This window comes from Eptatretus burgeri, chromosome 11 (genome assembly GCF_056783735.1).
Source record: "Eptatretus burgeri isolate ZD-2024b chromosome 11, Ebu_testis_v1, whole genome shotgun sequence".
Taxonomy (NCBI): domain Eukaryota; kingdom Metazoa; phylum Chordata; class Myxini; order Myxiniformes; family Myxinidae; genus Eptatretus; species Eptatretus burgeri.
Genome location: NC_140971.1, coordinates 5,612,288 through 5,633,587, shown reverse-complemented (window position 1 = coordinate 5,633,587; position 21,300 = coordinate 5,612,288). Strand labels below are relative to the sequence as shown.

General features: G+C 45.9%; 1 protein-coding gene across 2 annotated transcripts in view; it reads left to right on the top strand.

The window, feature by feature from the left end:
- The window catches only part of LOC147016368 (neural cell adhesion molecule 2-like), a 79,531-nt gene extending 76,939 nt beyond the window's left edge, over positions 1–2,592 (top strand). For both annotated transcript variants that reach the window (XM_085844989.1, XM_085844988.1), the window contains exon 19: positions 1,250–2,592. In XM_085844989.1, the coding sequence (XP_085701115.1) occupies positions 1,250–1,322 (73 nt within the window). In that variant the 3' untranslated portion in view covers positions 1,323–2,592. The remainder of the gene's footprint in view (positions 1–1,249) is intronic.
- Positions 2,593–21,300: the final 18,708 nt, after the last annotated feature.

The following is a 21,300-nucleotide window of genomic DNA, read 5'->3' as shown; positions in this document are numbered from 1 at the left end:
ATAATGTGGACGGAGGCATATCGGGCGACGTCGAAGAGTGCTGTTCTAGTTTTTAAATCAATTTTTAAGCAGAGCATCGCAGCAGAGAGAGAATTTGCACATCAACTCGTAGAGGCCTTGACAAGTTGGCCAAACGCTCACAGGGACACAAATTTGGCCATACAGCACACAATGTACGGTTTAACACGAAAATTAAACGATATCACAAACGGCAACACAGGGACAAAAATACAACAGAAAAACATGACAGATCTGGTCCGGAAAACTTGGTTTTGATGAACTGGAAGTTGGAATACCTGGTGTTGGCTTAATACCAGGTGGAGTTCACTCTTCCTGTCATCCTTCCGAGGTCGGCAAAATGAGTGCCAGCAGGCTGGTATCCTATGTCGGAGTGGCGACCCGTCCAGGATTGTGTCCAATAGCCAAGGTGACTGCTTGCGCAGCACCAACACTCTGCATAGAGTATGGTCCCAATGGATGGATGGATGGAAGGAGGAATTGCTGATCCAGACGTCCACATGCAACGGAACCAGAACTGGAAGTGGTAAATGTTGACGTTCAGTGAATTTTGCTCGTGTCTTTATCGTACTTGTGATTGATGTACAAGTTGTTAATACACCTTTCCTTTTCGCCGATCTTAAAACTGCCTCAAGGTTTTCCAACCGGAGTCCCTTCCATCTCCGCAGCAGCTGTAATGTGACATCATCGTTAACCAGAGAGTTTGTTTCAAAGCCACCTAACGCTCGCCTGTTTATACATTTATAGTTTTTAAAAGACTAGTCTAATAATATTTTTTATAAAGCATTGCAGTGAAGTCTGATCCAAATAATTTCAAAGCAATATATGTATTTGTATATTGTAATCAGTAAAAAAATAGTGTGGTAGATAAAAACATTAGAAAGGAAATAACTTGCACCAAAAACTTTAACATTTTCACGCTCATGCTGACGCTGATGCTCACGCTGGGGGTATCGCTATTGCTCTCTGTTCTTCGAACAGGCGAGCTAAAAACCAACGCAGATTGAAGTCCCACTTGCATGCTTTGTGGTTTTTATCCGAGACCCCGTTCATCCACAACTCTTCTATTCTACCTGTGTGGACTCTTCATTTGGAAGAGCGTATACGGATAAATCATTTCACTGATCATTTTCTCACCAATATGTCCATCCAGTCCATCACTTCGCCTTGCTCACGTGCTTCCTCCTTTCTCTGCCTGACATCTCACTTTCCAATCGTCCGTGTGTCACAGTCTCGAGGGGTCTGGAGGAGCGGGAGAGCCCACCTCGCCATTCGCTTGGAAACGCGATGGAGAACCCAAATGAGATCGACAGGTGTACAGAGGACCTCATGGTACACGTCACACCTGCACAAACCCAACACGCTACGATTGTTCAACCCTGCACTCTTCCAAGTACAACACTGGCACGATCATGTATTATACACAGTTGTATTACCATATTTTTTTGTATTTATATTTGATTGTATATTATACTACTGCTGTATTGTAATATCGGTGATAATGGGATGCTATATGATATCATTCTATATATGGATACAAATAATTTTTTTGTATTATATTACATTTTATACAGTGCTCCAAGTGAGATAAGCTCATCGTTTGGTTATATTTGCCTAATTAGTTGGAAATTGTGAATACAAAATTCTATTGCATTGTGGTTATAATCTAGACCCCATGGTGGCTTTTAAAGATTAAATTAAAAAAAAAGTCAGAGCTGCTGAGCAAGTTTGCAAAAAGGTCATCTATTTATTACACACGCAAACATTCCGGAATCCTCCCACTGCCCCCTTACATTCTTCCAAATATTTCCCTTCTGTCACTTGTACCCCCAACCCACATACGTAATAGGGTGTAGCAGAATGCAAGCTGCTTTGACCAAAAGCTGCACACTGTGCACACACCGATTGGATTAGTTAAGCCTTTTTAGTGGAGTTTAGCTTTACCATGAAACACATGATACGTGAGATGTACTTTGACACCAAAAGAAACGGATAATGGCCGAGCAGACCCATTCCGTCACAGGAAGGGGGGTTGGCGGGGGCTGGTCCGACGCCACGTCGATCACGTCCCATTTAGCTGCTCGACCACAGAAGATCAAGCTGATTGGCGTAAACTGCCTGGGTCAACGTTGGTCAAGTTTTGGCTAACACCGGATGTTGAACCCCGAAGCCCACCAGCTGGGAGCCAGGCCCTCTCCATGAAACTGAGCACAAATGGAACTTCCTTCTGAGCATCACTTTTGTCTGGGTTGCTGTTGTAAAGTGCATACATGACCAATTAGGATGTGTTGATGTAGTGCACAACCATGCATTTTATTACCCTTAGAATTTGTAACAATTCAGAGAAAGCCACAGTTGTGACGTCACAATGCCTTTGATACCGTATAGTATTTTACTGTTGTCGGGTTAAGGAGATACAATACGAACCTTTATCATTCCTCACGTTCCCAAACCTTTACACTTTCATCCATTTAACCCCTTTTGCTTTATTGAATAATCATAAAAAGAAATCATTATTGATGTTTTGGAATTTTTCACCATGTCAGGATATTTGAATAAAATCAGGAAAATCCAGACTGATGTTTCATTAAACGCACCGGAGTTCAAGCATGTTCTTCGCGGTTACAAAGAACTCTTTATCGTGAAATCCCGTGGAAAAGCCACGAACACGAACATCGGGGAACACACCAACACTGGACAGACGTCGATTAAAGGACATCTATCCAACAGCAGCCACACATCTCAAGAGCGTTGGGGCAACGGTGAAGAGTTTAATCGATCGTTCATTCGTATATTCGATCGTTCATTCGCAGATGAGGCTGCTGAGGAAGCGTCATTGGCTGATGCAGTGCCCCTCTGCGAGTTGGAGCAGGAATTTCTAATTTGTTCATGGTGCCGGCGATAACTCTCAATTCTTTGCAAAGAAAACCGCAGGATCTTCAACATCCACCAACTAATCCGGCAGGCAGGACACCCATTTCATTTCCGTCTGAGGGACGGCACGCATTGATGAATCAGCTGCCTGTGAAACACCAGGATGATAGTTTATAGCTGAGTCGATATTCAAACCCAGGCTAGACGGCCAAGCAGTGAGTGCACGTACCTCTAAGGTCGAAACCATCCTATCAGTCTTAATGCAATCGATAAGAGGTTTTTTTGGTTCGCAGGCACCAGCAGTGACCACTATTTTCGTTGTGTCTGTGTGTCTGTTTGTGACTCTCTCCAGAGCATAGCTCCGTGACGTTTGATGCGATCTTGATGAAACTTGGAGACAAGCTAGATATCATGGTCGAGTTGTGTCTTTTTGTATGAGGGGCGTCCCATGCCCACTTGAACTTTTTACTTATTTTCATTTTTTTTCTCGCTATTTCATTTCCTCGAAGTTGTGCGTAATGTCCATAAGTACAACATATAAAAAAAATACGATTTGATTTGGTCAATTTTGACGGAAGAGATAGGTTTTTACGGTAGGGTTTCAAAAGCTTCCACTAACTCAATTGTACCTGTCGTGGCATTGTTCAATAATGCTCACGAACCATCGTCGCCTCCCAGCTTGTCTTTAATCTTTTCTCTCCCCATAAACCGTCGCCAAGCAACCTTTCCAAATTACCAGTTTTTCCTTCAACTTCTACAATTGACAGTTTGTACCTCTATCCATCTTGGCCACCTACCCTGTGCCCTCCCCTACACCTCGATTGTCCAAGTCTCCAAGTCAGAGCCTCGACAATATCCAAGAAAGAAAAATAAAAACTTACCTTCCGTGAAAACTCCAACAACCCGTTTCGGATCACAAGTTGCCTTTCCTCAGTGCACAGGTGTGTTCACCTGGAATTCAAGTCGTGCGTCGTCTCGTGTTTCTCTCTGAATGCGTGTGCACAATATTGATCTCAAACAGCTCTTCCATTAATCTTAGACCCTGTAAGAAAAAAATAAAAATAAAACTTCACAAACTAATAAAGTCGGTAGATAGGGATGTCTGTCTGAATCAGGCATGACAATCTTCAGTACATGATAAAGGAATAATTATGGCAATTGGCAAACAAAAGGTACAAAGTAAAGACAACCGCTGTTGTGAAATCTCAGCAGGGTGAGAGTAAAGCAACAAAGCGCTGATGTTGTCCTCTTTGAATGAAAGCATTGTGGGTAATTAAATGAGAAACGTAAACAGCAAACCATGAAAACAGGCAGAACAGTTAGTCGGGCCTGCAAGAACAAACTGCTTTCGTGAGGATTCTTTCGCCTACGTGGATGAGGTAAGTGTGGCACAATGCAAAGAGGTGTGACTCAACGCAGGTGTGTGGCTTCACTATTTACTATTTACTTCACAGCATTCCTTTGGCCTTTTTTTGACATGGAGTATAACACCATGGATGTGTAGATGCATGGTTCCAGCTTGGTATGCTTACGATATTGCTGCAACAGTTGCTGTGAATCAGTTTGGGTAGTCGTCATCTTTTTTTGAGCGAACTCGGTTATTTATGACTAGTTTCTTGCAATCTTCACGATCTATCACGAGAATTAGCAGCTAATCCCACGTCAGATTTGTAGCCCTCTTTGAGCTGATCCACATAGCTGAGAACATGGCACCCACAAGACCTCTTGCCTTGCTTTTGTTCACATCGCAGAAGTTGTGATACAATTTCCTACTTGCTTCTCCAACAATGGCTGGCAAATCTTTGTTATTGTAAAGTGCTAAAAAAAAATAAATAAAAACCAGGCACAGCAAATCCCGCCCATTTAAGGCATAAAGTTATTTTGGGGATCAAATTAAAATTTGATACATCCTTAACCTGAATGTTGATTATAAGGAATAGAATATGGAATATTTTCTTCTTAGCTTGAAGTCAATTAAACCATGTTTGACGAAGTTATGATCGTAAAATGATTTTGACCTTTCAAGGCCATGTAAGGTCAAATGTCATGGTGTCAAATGAAAGCCAATAAAGGGCTTGATATTTGTCTTCTATAGTAAACACGCATATTCCAAACCTTTTTTGATTTATAATGGAAAATATGTAATTTTGACCAATGACATTATAATGCTTGAATGTGATAAATGTTTAAATCACGGGTACTTGAAACTTGTAAATTATGTTAGTCTAGAGCTGGTCGCATATGTCTGTAGAGTGTAGATATGGCCTGTATAATTAATTTTTATTATCAATCTACCCACACCTATCAAACATGTGTTATAATATATCAAATCAACATAATTTACAAGCTTCAAGTACCCGTGGTTTAAATAGTGCGTGGTGCACTTGATAATAAACATCAGACTACATCATCCAAGAAGACAAACAAACATGTTTTTTTTTTTTACATTTTATTCATCCTAAAAAATCTCCCAAATAGAGTCTTTGATAATACCATGTGGCCAAACGGATTTGTCCAAGCCTCTTTTGAATAGTATTGTTATATATTTAGAGATAGAGATATGGAAGAGCAGAAGTGAAACGTGGTGAAAATCATTATATCGATCAACTCGAAGGAATGCTTCAGAAAAAATATCATTTTAAAATGCCATTTATTATGAAGGATAATTATGGTGTGTTGCACATCGCAAAAAACAAAACATGACGAGTTGTGTTATGATGTTATCATGAAAACGTATCACTGACGTTAGCTGAGTTTGCATTGTTTATGACACCAGTCGCTAGGTGTCGGGATGAGGGACACCATATGTGTGCCTATACCAAAATATTGTACATAAAAGACAAATGAAAACTATAACATATACTTCATAAGGTTGCAAATACACTATGACAATACTTTACATTGAGTTTGATAAATGATCACATCGGATGGTGCTCTAGCTGATACATTCGGTTACAATGAAAACAGAAAAATTCCTTGCAATAAAGTTGAAGAATTTATCAATAATTCGATTTTGGAATGTAATGGATGTTCGTTGTTCTCATTGGTAATCACTAGAATGTGCATACACAGTGAATTACAGAGATAGGTGCATAAACAGAATAATTGAAAAGGCAAACAAAACAATAAACATTATGATTGGTTACATATAATAAGTACCATCAGGAAGACGTACTTAAAACGTGGTTTGAATGAAAATGCGAACTCAGCTAACGTCAGTGATACGTTTCAAGAAACGTTGTCAAATCCTATAATTAGTAAACACCATTATCAAGGTCATTAAAAAGGGATAATAAACGTTGAATAATAAATGATCCATAGATATATGGATCATTCAGAAGACAGCGATAAAATAGCCTTGGAACTACCAAGAGAAGCAAGATCTTTATTGGTTTTCAAAGAAGCAAATATACTGCCAGCATCAATCCTAATAAGAGAAGAAGCGGCTAAATATATAGTAAGAAAAGGCACTAAAGAGAATACAACGGAAGCAGTCAAGAGTATTGAAAGAGACTTGGTCAAAGACCCAGAAGTCTTTCCAGCAATAACCTGGACAATTGCCATGACCAGAATACAAAATGAATACAAGATCCCAAAGCTGAGCCAAGCGGCGTTTGAATTAACTGTGCCATGGGAAAATAAAGAGTTAAGCATACTCATTATTCATGATGTAAACAAGAAAACATCACCAGAAACAGCTGCAATAGAAGCCAACAAAAGAATTGAACAGCTGAAGTGTCCTGGAACAAAACATGTATATACTGACGCCACTAGAAAGAAAAACGGAATTACGTCATGGGCAGTTGTCACAGAGAAGGAAACCATAGACTTCGGAAGACTCCCAGATAACACACCTATAACACTGGCAGAACTCATGGCCATCAAAGAAGCTATAGATTGGTTTCAAACAAATGAAAAAGTCAACCAACATCTAGTCCTTCATACAGATTCCATGGCGGCGTTACAGACCCTACAAAACATAAGGAATACAGAATATCCAGAAGCCTCAAATGAAATTCTACGGATATCAAACAAATTATCAGAAGAAAACAGAAGCATTACTTTCCACTGGGTGCCAAGCCACGTCAGAATAATTGGGAACGAACCGGTAGACAACATGGTGTCTGAAGCGGCGGATCTACAGAATGTACAACACTGTGAGCAAACTATGGGAAGTTACAAACAACTCCTACAAAATCACAGCAATGAACTTGTCAACAAACACATAGAACAGATAAAGACAAAAGAAACAATAGCGTGGTATCTCAAAACAAGTGTGGAGGATAACACACTCATAGAGCACAGACTCAGAGATACTCAGACAAGAAAAAATGAGGTTCAACCTGTATACCAGAAGCTATGATTGAAAATGTGAAACTAGATGCATCAGATGTGATGGAAAATACAGCCCAACACATTATCTGATAAAATGTCTAGATCATCCCAAGATACAAAGAGATATAAAAGAAGCCCTTTTACCACAGCAACATGATTTACCTGCAAGAGAACAAGCAGCGTTTATTATACGAAGAGCCACAATCATCCCAAAGATCTTAAAGAAGTTATGTGCAAAGGAACCATATGCACGTCCATATACAACCAACTTGAGAAGAAATACACATGACCAATAATTCAAGAAGACGAAGAAATACGACACATAATATACTGTCGTGGTTGAGGAAATTCGCAAACCACCATTCAGGTCCCGTAGGTGAGATATCTCTGTAAGTACATGTGTAGTTAGCCCCAAACCCGTTGTTTAGAGGGAATAAATGCGATTCATTCGGGCTGCGACCCTTTAAGATAGCTGTTTTTCTGTTCTATTTTTATTTTGAACCAACCACGTCTCAACCGCCATCACACCACAACCACCAACCGCAACGCCGCTTCACAACAACAACACCAACAGCCATGACCTTTACCGTCACGGCTCGCTCCCGTAAACATCGCATCACCGCCATTCCAAGCGTCGCCATGGCCATCACCGCCACTTTAGGCCCTCCACCACCTTCGCCTCTACTTCTGCGGCCGGGAACGCGGTCGAGGTCGCAGTGGAGTCGCTCGTCGCGGGACCCAAGCAATCCAGCTATCCTCTTTCCCCAGAGCATCAACAACCCCCCGTTCCCCCCCCCCCGCGCTGAGATAGTGCGAAAAGGGGGCCCCATTCCCATCCCATTCCAAGCAGTGCCAACGAAACCCGCGGAGGAGCGCGGAGTCGGGGCACCGCCGCGACATTTTCGGCTCATCACAAGACGGGTAGGCTCCACCCAGTCTCGGCCCACAGCCCCGTCTGTCCCCTTGTATTTGAGGGTGGCCCCTTTCTTTTGCTTTTGAGTATATGTGTTGTCGGCGCCGTCTGTAAAGTAAAACTGTAAGCGTTGCCGTGTGCTCGCGTAGTCGGTAGTAGATCTGCATTGTTGTGTTCCTTTTGTTACATTTGCTTTTGGTGCATAATTGTTGTAATTGTATACGAGTGCTTTCCGTTTGCCGCGGAATAAATGTGCCTCATGTTGAACTGTTTTTCCCGTTTCGCTTCGTCTTTTCTTTCATTGAATCTCCATCTTACTTCACGTAAAGGGTTGGTAGTGGGCTAAATACGCCCGATAATTAATCGGAACCGTCGAGGTTGACGATAACACCGCTCGGTTATCCCGATAGTACGGAATGGGTCGCTTAAGTGGCCCGTGTCCGGGGTCGACCTGCGGCGAGGTGCGATCGCCCGGTCTACCCTCCGTGTGGGTACTTAGGTAGGTCGAATTTGGCGAACAACCCTATCCCACGCGGGGGGCCGATTGGCACGATCGTGGTGAGGCCGAAAGGCCCACCCGTGACTAGTTCCCGGCGTTAGTCCGAGAGGGTCACGACGGAATTGTCTGTCCGGTGGGCGACGTTCCGCGATTCGAGTTACGTGGCCGCTCGCACGCCGGCGGGCGCGAATTCGCGACACTGGTGTCAGGTCGTGGGACACAAACTCATCCCCCTCCTCGCGGCACTGGTGTCGGAGAGCGGGAAAACGGGCTCTCCTGTCTCCAGCTAAATTCACGGGAATCGGTCCAGGGGTGAGAGGAGCGACCCCCGATTCCCTCCAAATTACGAGCGAGTTAAATTAACCCCTTACGAGAAATAAGATGGAGTCTCAAGGCAAGCGGGAGCCAGGGGTATTAGAAATGGATTTAGAATGTGTAGAATCCATGGTCCAGGATGAAAACCCCGAGCAGGAAATGTTGGTTGTACAGGACGAACTCGCCCAACTGAACCCAGAGCCCGAAATAGGTGCGGCGGCGGCCGCGGTGTATGACACCTCCCCTCCCCCTCTCCGCCAAAACCCTCCGATCCTTGCCGAATCGGCTCACCCAACCGCACCCGACATGGCACAGCTATGCGCCATGCTGGCGGCAATGACAGCGAGGATGGATATAAACACAAATGAAATGAAAAACGAAATAAAAGGCATGAACAAGCAAATGAACGAAGTGAAAACGAAAATGGATACAAACACAAACGAAATGAAAATGAGTATGGAAACAAACGCACTCAAAATGAAGGAAGAAATGAGAGAAATGCGGGGTGAGACGCAGAACATGGGCCAAAGCCTGCAGGTGGGCATGAAGGCAGTAACCGAGGGAGCTTAAAAATGGCGACGCCACGTGTGGGAGCGAACGAGCTGGGAGGGAGTGCAACGGCTGTCAGGCCCGCGGTGGAGGCAGGTAAGGAGAAAATAATTCGGGAGACGTGTTGGGCGAGGCTCGTGACGGTGACCGAGAGGGAAAAAATAAATGGGGAGACCGAAACGTGTGAGACGAGACACGAGGTAACGACAAAGGAAATAAAAATAGTTGAGACAACGGAGATAACAAGGGAAGAGGTGACTGAGTTGGCAGAGACACGGGAGATGGGAACGATAGAGGGAAGACTACATGATGAAGACGGGGTTGGAGACGCGCGCGCGCTTCCTATCTTCCCTGCACCCGAGCTCCCTTGCTCTTCTCCTAGGTAAGAATAATATCAATAAAAACACACAAAAAGGTAATTTGAGGGAGAACTTGTAGTCGTGAGGAACACACACGCGTACACACACGCGTACACACACACACACACACACACACACACACACACACACACACACACACACACACACACACACACACACACACACACACACACACACACACACACACACACGGAGTGGAGGACCACAAGGGGGAGCTGGCGGACTGGGTGGAGACCCAGTGTGAGCAGTGGGATGGCCTCCTCCAGGAACGGGGGGAGGGAGTATGCCCCCTTGAGGCGAATCACGACCAGGTGGGTTCGGTCGTGCTTTGCGAGGTCGAGGGGAGGGGTGCTGTGGACGGGTGCACGCCGAGCTTGGGGGGTATAGAGGCCCCGGAGACCCTTGTGGGGACACGAATCCCCAGTGTGGTTGTCCCTGCGTGTGTGGTGCAAGGTGTGAGTGTGTCCCCATGTGTGGAAGCGACCCCGTGTGTGAGTGGTGTGGTGGCAAGTGTGCCGAAGGGCGTGCTCCCAGCACGCCGTGTGTGGATGAGACACCGCGGGCGAGTGCCCCCGCGTGTGAGTGGAAGACCGCGAGTGAGTGGAGCCACGTGTGCGAGGGAAATGGCATGCGTGAGTGAACGGCCGAGTGTGAGGGAGACAGCGTGTGCGAGGTCGCTGTGTGTAAGGGAGATGTCGGTCGGCATGTGTGAACATGCAGCTGCGTCTCCCGGGGTGAGTGTAATGGAGTGGAGAGTGAGCGTCGTAACACGCAGGTGTGCGTGGGTTGGAATGGAGACGACAACGACAATTGAGAGACAAGAGCCGAGTAGCGGCTGTAGCTGTTTCGGGGACCGTGCCGGGTTCACCCAGCAGCGAGCGCGAGGTCCGTGCTGTGCAACGCACGAGGCCCCCACGTGCTCGCTTGCGGGAGTGAAGACCCGGTCCGGAAACGCACGCGGTGGATTTGGCGATCCCGTGGACGGACAAAGTTTAGGCAGGATTAGGAATTTGGACCGGACGGGTTCTCCACGCGGGCGTGTGTGTTAAGCTCCAAAGAGCAAAGCACATGTGTTCACGTGGGGAACCCCTCGAGACGTGAGGCTTGTGGTTTTTTTTATGCGCCGGGTGACGTCATGGCTGCGTGTATGGTTGGAATCCGGCAGGAGGGTGAATCCATGCCGGATGGTACCGTCCAAGAGGGACGAGGGACGCGAACGGCTGCCATGACGTCACGCCAAAGGTGCGCGGCTGTGAATTGCCGCGCTGGTGCGCAGGTTGTGAGTTGCCGCGCTGGTGCTGCGCAATTTAAAAAAAAAAACAAAAACAGCAAGCCTCGCTTTCGGGTGAACAGGATTCCCGGGCAAGGGGTGGATGATCCCCTTGACCTGGGCACAGGATGGAAACTAGTTAGGGGGAAGGGTTAGCTTAGTTAGACCGGCTCCATGGGGCAGGGGTAAGTCCTCATGGGGCCCGTAGTTAGAGGGATTGTAGTCAGATTTAGGTTGGGAAAGTTATTTTAGAGATTTGGAGACAGTGACAGACTTGTGAATGTGTAGAGGGGACGTAGTTTAGCTACGTAGTGTTAAAAGGAACGTGCTGTAGTTTAAGGGACGACGTGGGAGCACGAGTTAGTTAGGGGATTTAGTTAGAAGGATGGCAGAGTTCAGCGGTGAGTGTGTTGAAGAGTTGTGGGTGGTGAGGTGAGTTGTGTTGTGACATGATGAGTGAGTGAGGACAGCGGGTCTGTGTGAGTGGAGCGAATGGGGAATGCATGGTGCGATGAGTTATTGGGGGGAGGAGTGACTCCCGCCCAAGGGACCCCGGGGTCAGTGTAGAGTGAGTTAGTGGGTTAGTCAAATTAACAAAAATGGAAGTCGTTTTGTTGTTGGTGGGAAAGTAGGCTCGAAACCCGTTTGGAGGGGTGCAGGAGCCCTGTTGACGGGCTGGGAGCGTGGCTGCGAAAGGTGAGTATCCCTGAGTGGGTACCCCGGGCACCAGGCTAGTCGGCCGTAGTAGGCCAAGGGCCCATGGGGGGCCGGGATAGCGTAGTGGGCACAGGTGCGTCTGCTTGGTGCGGGGGCCCGGGGCGCCATTAGCCGCGTGGGCAGTGTTGTGGGCATGGGTGACCCTCGGAAAGGGGCCCGGGAAGCCAGCCTGCCACGTGTGCGTTTCAGGGGAGTCGCCAGAGAGGGCACTCCCCGGTGTTTAGGGAGCTGGTAGGCTCGGAGGCAGTGTAGTGCCCGGGGGTGCCATCGTAGGGGAATCGGCAGAGAGTCGTGCCTGCCAAGGGGAGCCACGCGTCCCAGCCATGAGACCGTGTGAGGGCACGGAAAGAAAATTGGGGGGCGAGGCCTGAAATTGTGAGGACACCAACGCAGGCGACGGGAATCTGGGTTTATAGAACCAATAGTTTAAGCGAGAGGCGCTTGTTGAAAGCCCCGGGGTAGTTTAACAGTTAAATCGTTAGGGTAGATAGGAAGTGTACCCCTCCGCACCATCCATCCCTTCGCTCTCGTTGTGGGCCGCTGGACCCACTTTGGGTTAAGATCGCTGAAGTCTGGGGAGGCCATCCTGGGGCTTGAGTCGGGCCTCGACACAGGACGCTAGCTCTCCCTTATTCCCCTCCGGGAAGGGAACGTAGGGGTTGGGAGTAGGCTAGATTAGCTGAACAAGGACGATAAAGGGGGTTAAGGGACGATTTATAGAGGGGAAGTAAAAATAAAAACAACAAAAAAATAGGTTGGGGCTAAATTGGGTTTGACAAATTAAGGGGGTGGGTATAGACAGTGACAGGCAAAGGTGATAGGTGGGAAGGAGACAGTAGGCAGGTCCGAGCCCGCCTTCTGAGTGGCCGGCACCACCGCACTCCCTCCACCAACCTCCACTGCAAGGCAAAGGCCGGCCCACTTCATCGGCAGCTGTTGTTTTGCTGCAAGGCCTGTACCGGCTGGATCGACTGCAGCTGCTGTGCTTCAAGGCCTGTGCCAGCCAGTTCATCTGCCGGCTGTGTTTCCCTGCAGCGGCCCTGTTCTGCAGGCTTTGGTTGCCTGCTCACCTTTGCCATGCCATGCCCACTGCCCCTATTCACCAGTCCCGTTCAATTTTGCTTTGCCCCCCCCCCCCCTGTTCATTTCCATGTGCGCCAGGATCAAAGCAACAGTTTGCAAGCTGCAAGAACTGCCCTGTTGGCAGCTACAACACGGGCCTGCAGTGGCGGCCCGTGCACCGTGTTTGCATTCATCCATTCATCCATCCATCCATCCATCCGTTGTGCTCATTGCATGTGCCACTTGAGCTGGCACGGAGACTGCGTTTGTGCAGCCCATGCACCGTTGTGGTTCACTGCGTTCAGTTCAAAAGGGGAGGCCGAGGACTGCGTGTGAGCAGCCGGCCACGTTCCCTGTCACCTGCATTGTTTGAGCCAGAGACTGCATGCGAGCAGCCTGGCTCCCTGCTAACTGCTTTCTTTTTTCAGAGTCCATTGATCCTGGGCCATGGTTTAGTGTAAAGTTTGTAAGTTAAGGTTAAGATGTACTGTACATATGAGTGCGCCCCGGCATGTATGTCTTAGCCCCGGCAATTTTATTTAAGTCGTCCGTGTGAGTGGGTTTGTTTAGTTAGTTACTCAGCCCTCAGGTTATTTATTTTGGGGACATGAATACCATGAATGTCGCACTCAGGGATCCGTAGGTAAAACGTACTCGGGGAGAACGACACATGATGGCACACGAGAATTTGACGACTCGGGACGAGTCTGTAAAAAGGGGAGGGGGTAGTGTTGTGGTTGAGGAAATTCGCAAACCACCATTCAGGTCCCGTAGGTGAGATATCTCTGTAAGTACATGTGTCGTTAGCCCCAAACCCGTTGTTTAGAGGGAATAAATGTGATTCATTCGGGCTGCGACCCTTTAAGATAGCCGTTATTCTGTTCTATTTTTATTTTGAACCAACCACGTCTCAACCGCCATCACACTACAACCACCAACCGCAACGCCGCTTCACAACAACAACAACGCAACAGCCACGACCTTCACCGTCACGGCTCGCTCCCGTAAACATCGCATCAACACCATTCCAAGCGTCGCCATGGCCATCACCTCCACTTTAGGCCCTCCACCACCTTCGCCTCTCCTTCTGCAGCCGTTCCCGCGCCGCTTGTGGGCGCCGAGCGTCAGGCTGTCCTGGCCTCGTACAGGGCGCGCGCTGAGGCGCGGGTACAAAAAGCGGCCTTTCCGAGGGGAAGTCGGATCAGGAATGATACACGCCCACTTCTGTTCCGTCCAATCATTAAGCGCGGGGCGATTTGGCCCCGCCTCCAGGCGTGTCGGAGTGGAATCGATATATGCAAATTCGAGGATCAGGGGAGGTTCACGCCCACTTTTCCTCCGTCCAATGGGCGAGCGTGGCTCCGCCCCCGAGCCCATCCTGATCTGGAAACTTGCATATGGTTTCTCCTGCCGTACTATAAAGCGCCGAGCGCGGGGCGAATTCAGTCAGTTTTCTGTTTTGGGCTTGGGCGAGTTGGAGAAGTGTGGCGGCGGCGGAGTGTGGCAGCAGCAGTCAAGACGGGTCTGGAGGAGAGTCGGTCTGTCAGGGTTCGGAGTCTGTCGGGGAGCTGCAGAGAGGGGAAGCCGGGAACGCGGTCGAGGTCGCAGTGGAGTCGCTCGTCGCGGGACCCAAGCAAGCCAGCTATCCTCTTTCCCCAGAGCATCAACAACCCCCCGTTTCCCCCCGTGCTGAGATAGTGCGAAAAGGGGGCCCCGTTCCCACCCCATTCCAAGCAGTGCCAACGAAACCCGCGGAGGAGCGCGGAGTCGGGGCAACGCCGCGACATTTGCGGCTCATCACAAGACGGGTAGGCTCCACCCGGTCTCGGCCCACAGCCCCGTCTGTCCCCTTGTATTTGAGGGTGGCCCCTTTCTTTTGCTTTTGAGTATATGTGTTGTTGGCGCCGTCTGTAAAGTAAAACTGTGCAAGTGTTGCCGTGTGCTCGCGTAGTCGTTAGTAGATCTGCATTGTTGTGTTTCTTTTGTTGCATAATTGTTGTAATTGTTTTTGTGTGCTTTCCGTTTGCCGCGGAATAAATGTGCCTTATGTTGAACTGTTTTTCCCGTTTCGCTTCGTCTTTTCTTTAATTGAATCTCCATCTTACTTCACGTAAAGGGTTGGTAGTGGGCTAAATAATCGGAACCGTCGAGGTTGACGATAACACCGCTCGGTTATCCCGATAGTACGGAACGGGTTGCTTAAGTGGCCCGTGTCCGGGGTCGACCTGCGGCGAGGTGCGATCGCCCGGTCGACCCTCCGTGTGGGTACTTAGGTAGGTCAAATTTGGCGAATAACCCTATCCCACGCGGGGGGCCGATTGGCACGATCGTGGTGAGGCCGAAAGGCCCACCCCTGACTAGTTCCCGGCGTTAGTCCGAGAGGGTCACGACGGAATTGTCCGTCCGGTGGGCGACGTGCCGCGATTCGAGTTACATGGCCGCTCGCACGCCGGCGGGCGCGAATTCGCAACAATACGCACAAAGACTAAATGAAGGGAAAATAATAAATTACATTTAGAGCTGTGCTTAAATGCGACAGCTTGGGACTCTCAGACTGGCATTTTATATGTCAGTATGAGAATTACCCTTATCCCCCCCCCCAAAAAAAAAAATGGAATAGGAAGATAACAACAGTTGGAGAATATATAACTACACAAAGAAGCTACAGATGCACAACGTATAGTACTACAAAACCATTTATTATATGTAAGGATTTTTGAAAATTTGGAAAATGTTTGTTTGTAAAATGTGTGGAAAATCACAAGTCTGCTTGCACTTTTAGTCGTCACGAAAGGAAGTATATAGGTAAATTATTTATTTGTAAAACCTGCGGGAAAGTGTACAAAACAAAAACATATGAGAAACATTTGGCTGAATTGAAGCATCATGGCAGCGAGGATCCATCATTGAAGACAGCGTATAATGCAAAGAAAGAATGTTTCGTTATGCAAAAGTGGCATAGATCTTTTGAGAGTGTGTGCAAACCAACAGTTTCACAGGAAAATATTCCACATCCTACGCCGCGATTCGAAGCGATTGCTGCAAAATCGTAATATTCTTCATACATCGAATGTGTTCTACATAAAGACATATGTAGAATAAAGATAAAGACATTTCTGTGTCTACATAAAGACATTTATGTGTTCTTCATAAAGACCAGACTTGTGATTCTGCAGTTGGTATAGACAATGATTTAATATTGCAATTATCACTTGATTTATGTGATTTTTAATAACTTTATTTAGACATATAAAATGTTGTTTAATTATGTTTAGATATAAAGCAAATTATTATGTTTGTGACAAAATGTGAATTTGACGGACAATTATTTAAGGACAGATATTATATTTATATATAGGAAAAAAAAGTTAATTTTGTTGAAAGAATTATTTATTGAAATAAACAATGCAAATTTAGATCTTGTTTTGTTTCTTACAATGACAAATTGTTTCATGGTGACAATGGCATCAACAATAAATATGCTACGTCATGTTTGAAAGCATCAAACTCTGTAACTGACACCTGAAGTCTTCTGACTTTATCGAGAACTGAAGTCAGATTTTGGGTGATATCATTTTGTAGTCCGGCGCAGAAATAACCTAATGTTTGTGCCACAGAGCGTTTGATGTCTTCCAGTTGAGCTTTCACATTTCTCAAGCAAACAAACATTTTTGCATGCGGAGGTGGCTGTGGAGTGCCTGGAAGTGTCGCTGAAATGTCTGAAGAAGTTGGAGTTGCCATTTTGGTTTCAATAAATCGTTTCATATATTGTATTTTTCACAAACATTAAAGTATTCTAAAATTGACATTTTTTATCAACTGAAAATTACATGCGTCAACGTATTCAATGTTCGTTGTCCATACGTTTTTTATAAATTGCAAACTCAGCTAACGTCAGTAATGCGTATGTACATATAATATGCAACATCAGCAATACGTACATAAACGTGATATTATGATTGGTCAGATGATAATTTATGTAACGTCAGCAATAACAAGTTTTAAAACGCTCGTTAAACGTTGTCAAATGTTAGAATAATGATTGTATGTGCTAAAAATTGCTGATAATGGCAATTTTTGATTGATGAAAAAACAGTCAATAATACAGTACTTTAGAACAGCGGAAAACATAAATAGAAACATACATTTGCTGATGAAGATTCGTGAAGGTGAATACCAGATTTACCAATGATCACATTCAAGAAGTGCTCGACAACGTCGAGATCAGTCATGTGAGTTACTTGCAACGAAACGAGAAAAAGAGACTGATGCAGATACAAAAATTAGAGAGGAACGAGATTGTTTGAGAGTTAAACAAGCCAGATTAGAAGAGACCGTAGAACAGAGCCAAACTAGAAGAGAAAGAGATAAAGTTAGAGTAGAAAAAGTTAGAAATACAGAAACAACAGAACAGACCCAAAATAGAAGAGATAGATCGAGAGTAAGAGTGGAAAAAGCTAGAAATACAGAGACAACAGAACAGACGCAAACTAGAAGAGATAGATCTCGAGCAAACGTGACACAAGCCAGGGCTGTGGAGACAGCAGAACAGACCCAAACTAGAAGAGAAAGTGATAGAGTAAAAGTGAGACAAGCCAGGGCTGTAGAGAATGCAGAACAGACCCAAACTTGAAGAGATAGATCTAGAGCAAACGTGGCCACAAGCCAGGGCAGTTGAGTCTCAAGGACAAAGTGAAAAGCGAAGAGAAAGCTCAAGAAACAGACAGAAAGCCATACGACAGAATAGATCAGCAAATGTAGATTTCGAAGATGTTTGTAAAATGTTTCAAGATAAAATACAGCATGGGCCAGTGTTTGTTTGCACTGTCTGTCACCGTCTCCTGTTCGGAGCATCAGTTGCAAAGTGTGTTATTTCTAAATATACTCGTCCAACTAAGCTGCAAGTGAAAGATGTCTTCAGTAAGCAGAATGAATATATCAGTATGGGAGATGTCTGGATATGCAACACCTGCGACAGAAATTTGAAGAAAGGAAATGTTCCGGTGCAGTCATGGTCGAACAAGTTGCGACTATCCGATATCCCAGAAGAATTGAAAGACCTAAATCAACTAGAAATATGTCTCATTAGTCAACGAATCCAATTCATGAAAATGGTTGCTCCACCAAAAAGAAGACAAAGGAGCATACAGGGGCCAGCTATTAACGTTCCAACGCAATTGCATCATATTTGTACGCCGTTACCTCGCCTACCAGAAGATGCACAAATTGTTGCTCTTAAGCTGAAGAGAAAACTAATCCACAAAGGCCATTATATATATATATATATATATATATATATATATATATATATATATATATGACCATGTTCGGCCTCATAAAGTTATGGCAGCACTGCAGTGGTTGAAGTTGAATAATCCTAAATATAAGGACATTATAGTGAATGATGACTGGGATACTGTTTGGACAGAAGAAGATACAGAGCTGTGGCAAGCTCTGACTGACGAAGCAGTCATAACAACAACAGAAAAATGACATCACAACGCATGCTGAAATAGAAGTGCGAAGTAATTGTTCAAACAGACAGCAACCAATGTCTGGAAATGAAGAAATGAACACATTGGCCAGAGACAAGGGATTTAAAGTTGTTGACGTTGTTCCTGATGGTTCTTGTTTCTATCATGCAGTATCACTTGGTACGAGATATGCTGGAATGCGACCAATAAGTGCTAAAGATCTCCGACAACAGTTAACAGTATACCTGCAACAAGAAGGATCTGACAAGTATACTGCATTTTTGATTGATCCAAGAACCGCAGTCAAGAAAACTGGAAAAACTGCTGATGTTGATTGTGCCCAAATGAATAAATGTCAAAAAGCAATTGCTAAAGAACCTGACCGTGACAAAAGGATGAAGCCGATGTGGAAGTATTATTTGGATTGCTTGAGTGGCAATGCATGGGCAGGCCACATTGCAGTGCAAGGAGGACCAGATATGTTGAATATATCAATTAACATAATTGCCACATTAAATCCAGATTCATATACAGTTATTCATCCACAGAGCAGTAGATTCTATTGGGACCATATATAATCGGTCAGATAGGCGAACTACATTATGTAGCACTAGAAAGATTAGCAGTGATCAATCATGTGGCAGGTCCTGTTGCAATAACTGACAAAGAAACCATGAGTACAGTTTCAACTTCAAAGAATAGCGATGAAACACTGAGTAGAGAGGAGCAAGAAGATCAACAAGCGTTTGATGTTATGTCTAAGTAGAGAGGAATGCCATTGGAAACATGCCTTCAGTTGGAAAATCAGACAGATATGGATGATATAATTACTGTAGCGTCTGGAGAAAACCAACGTCCACTTGCATTTCTGACAGACAGTGGATTTGAAGAACTTGCAAATCCTGCCAAATACCCATATGGCACAGGGGGATTCTCTACAGAATGCAATCATACAATTACTGGAAAAAAATACTTCAATCAGAGAATTTTGGATGCCGATGGGAGATTTGCAAAAGATGTTGAATATTTGTTAGCTGCGCAGCATATTGTAGAATCTAAGCAAGTTAGAGACGAATCACAAATTGCAATGAGACAACTTCGAGGATTAAAATTCCATGGTCAAAATGTAACTGCAGGACTACGAAAGAACTCAGAAAATATGGAAGGCATAATGCGAACAGACTTAGCATACAAGTTCTTGAAGAATGTCAGAGGTTCGCCAGCATACTGGCAGAGGGTTTGCATGATGTTTTGGCTATGGTTAGACAACTTGGTGTGCCGACTTGGTTTCTAACACTCTCTGCAGCCGATCTGCAGTGGCCAGAAATCATTCAGAGTATTGGACTGCAATACGGACATAACTTTACTGTCGAAGATATTCAGGGAATGTCGTATGAGGAGAAAACAAGTTGGCTGCGCAATAATCCAGTGACAGTAGCAAGACAGTTCCACTACCGATTAGACATCTTCTTCAAAAGAATTTCTCTGCGGTCAACACAATCCAATAGGTGAAATACAAGATTATGTCATCCGAATAGAATTTCAGGCTAGGGGATCCCCTCATGCTCATTGCATTATATGGGTGAAAAATGCGCCAAAGATTGGACAAAGTACAGACCAAGAAGTGACTGATTTTATTGATAGGCATCAATCTGCTGCTATGCCAGACGATGATGATGATCTAGCCAAACTTGTTACTTCTCTTCAAAAACACAGACACTCAGCCACTTGCAGACGAAAAAACACTTGTAGATTTTGGTTCCCTCATGCTCCCAGTGCTATGACTGTGATTGCTCGACCACCAGTTTTATCAGACGATAAAGGGTCTGCAGCACAGAGGCGAAAACAGACAGAAGAAAGTCTTAGACGGGTGAGAGAGATATTAGACAGCGATGAGACAGCGGATGACATCCATAGAAGAGTTATTGAATAGTGCATCTGTAAATATTGTTGCGACCCGATCCCTGGTGCCAGCCTCGCCACTACAGTCTCCGGGAGTCTATAACGCCGGCCGGCTCGGCACAGGCCTCGGGTCATGCGTCTTCAATCGCGATACCAACGTAATCCTGTACCTTACCAGTTGGGAAGATAGAACCCCTAGTTACAGACTGGATTTGTCAGAGACCGAGCGGAGTCTACCAGTCTGTAACCACTTTGGTTTTATATGCCAATTGAACGGATCGTTCCTCGACGTGGCACACACTAATCCATAGCGGCAACTTCATAAGAATTAACCAGATTTATTGGAGACATCAGGGATCACAACACAAGCAATACACACTACAATGGTTTTATTAACAATTAACACGTAACACGTTCTTAACTAGGGGACCACGGTCTAAAAGGTTTCGAGGGGATTACTATGAAATATGCCTTATACAACACGTGCACACAAAACAGCATGCAGGACAAGACAGAGTACTTGGTGATGGCTCATGGACGAGAGGACCATGTCCAAAAGCACGAATGTCGCTCGTAACAAGCGGTGGTGTCCACGGGTTCGAACTCCCGCTCGAACGTGCCGCGCGGCAAGATGGCGGCGCAGTGCCTTTCCTCCTTTAGTCTCCGCGCGCTCTGACCTCGCGTAGGGTCGAAGATGGGCCTCAGCCGATCTCTCTCACGGTCCAGCACACAAATCCCGTCGAGGTCCGAGTTCCACAGGCGGATTGACAAACGTGTCGCGCCGTTGATGTCAGCAGGGACCGTCAGACGCTCCGGCGTCTCCTCTCCGGCCTTCCCGCCTCGAAGCCCGACTCCCGCTTCGTCCCCTCAGTGCCTCTCTCGGTCGAATCACCGACGTGCAGGTTGGTTCAGCGTCTCTCCCGGCAGACCCAACACGGTGCCTCCTTCGTTCGCTCGTTTCGAAGCGACTCGAGCACGCCTTGAGAACCCCG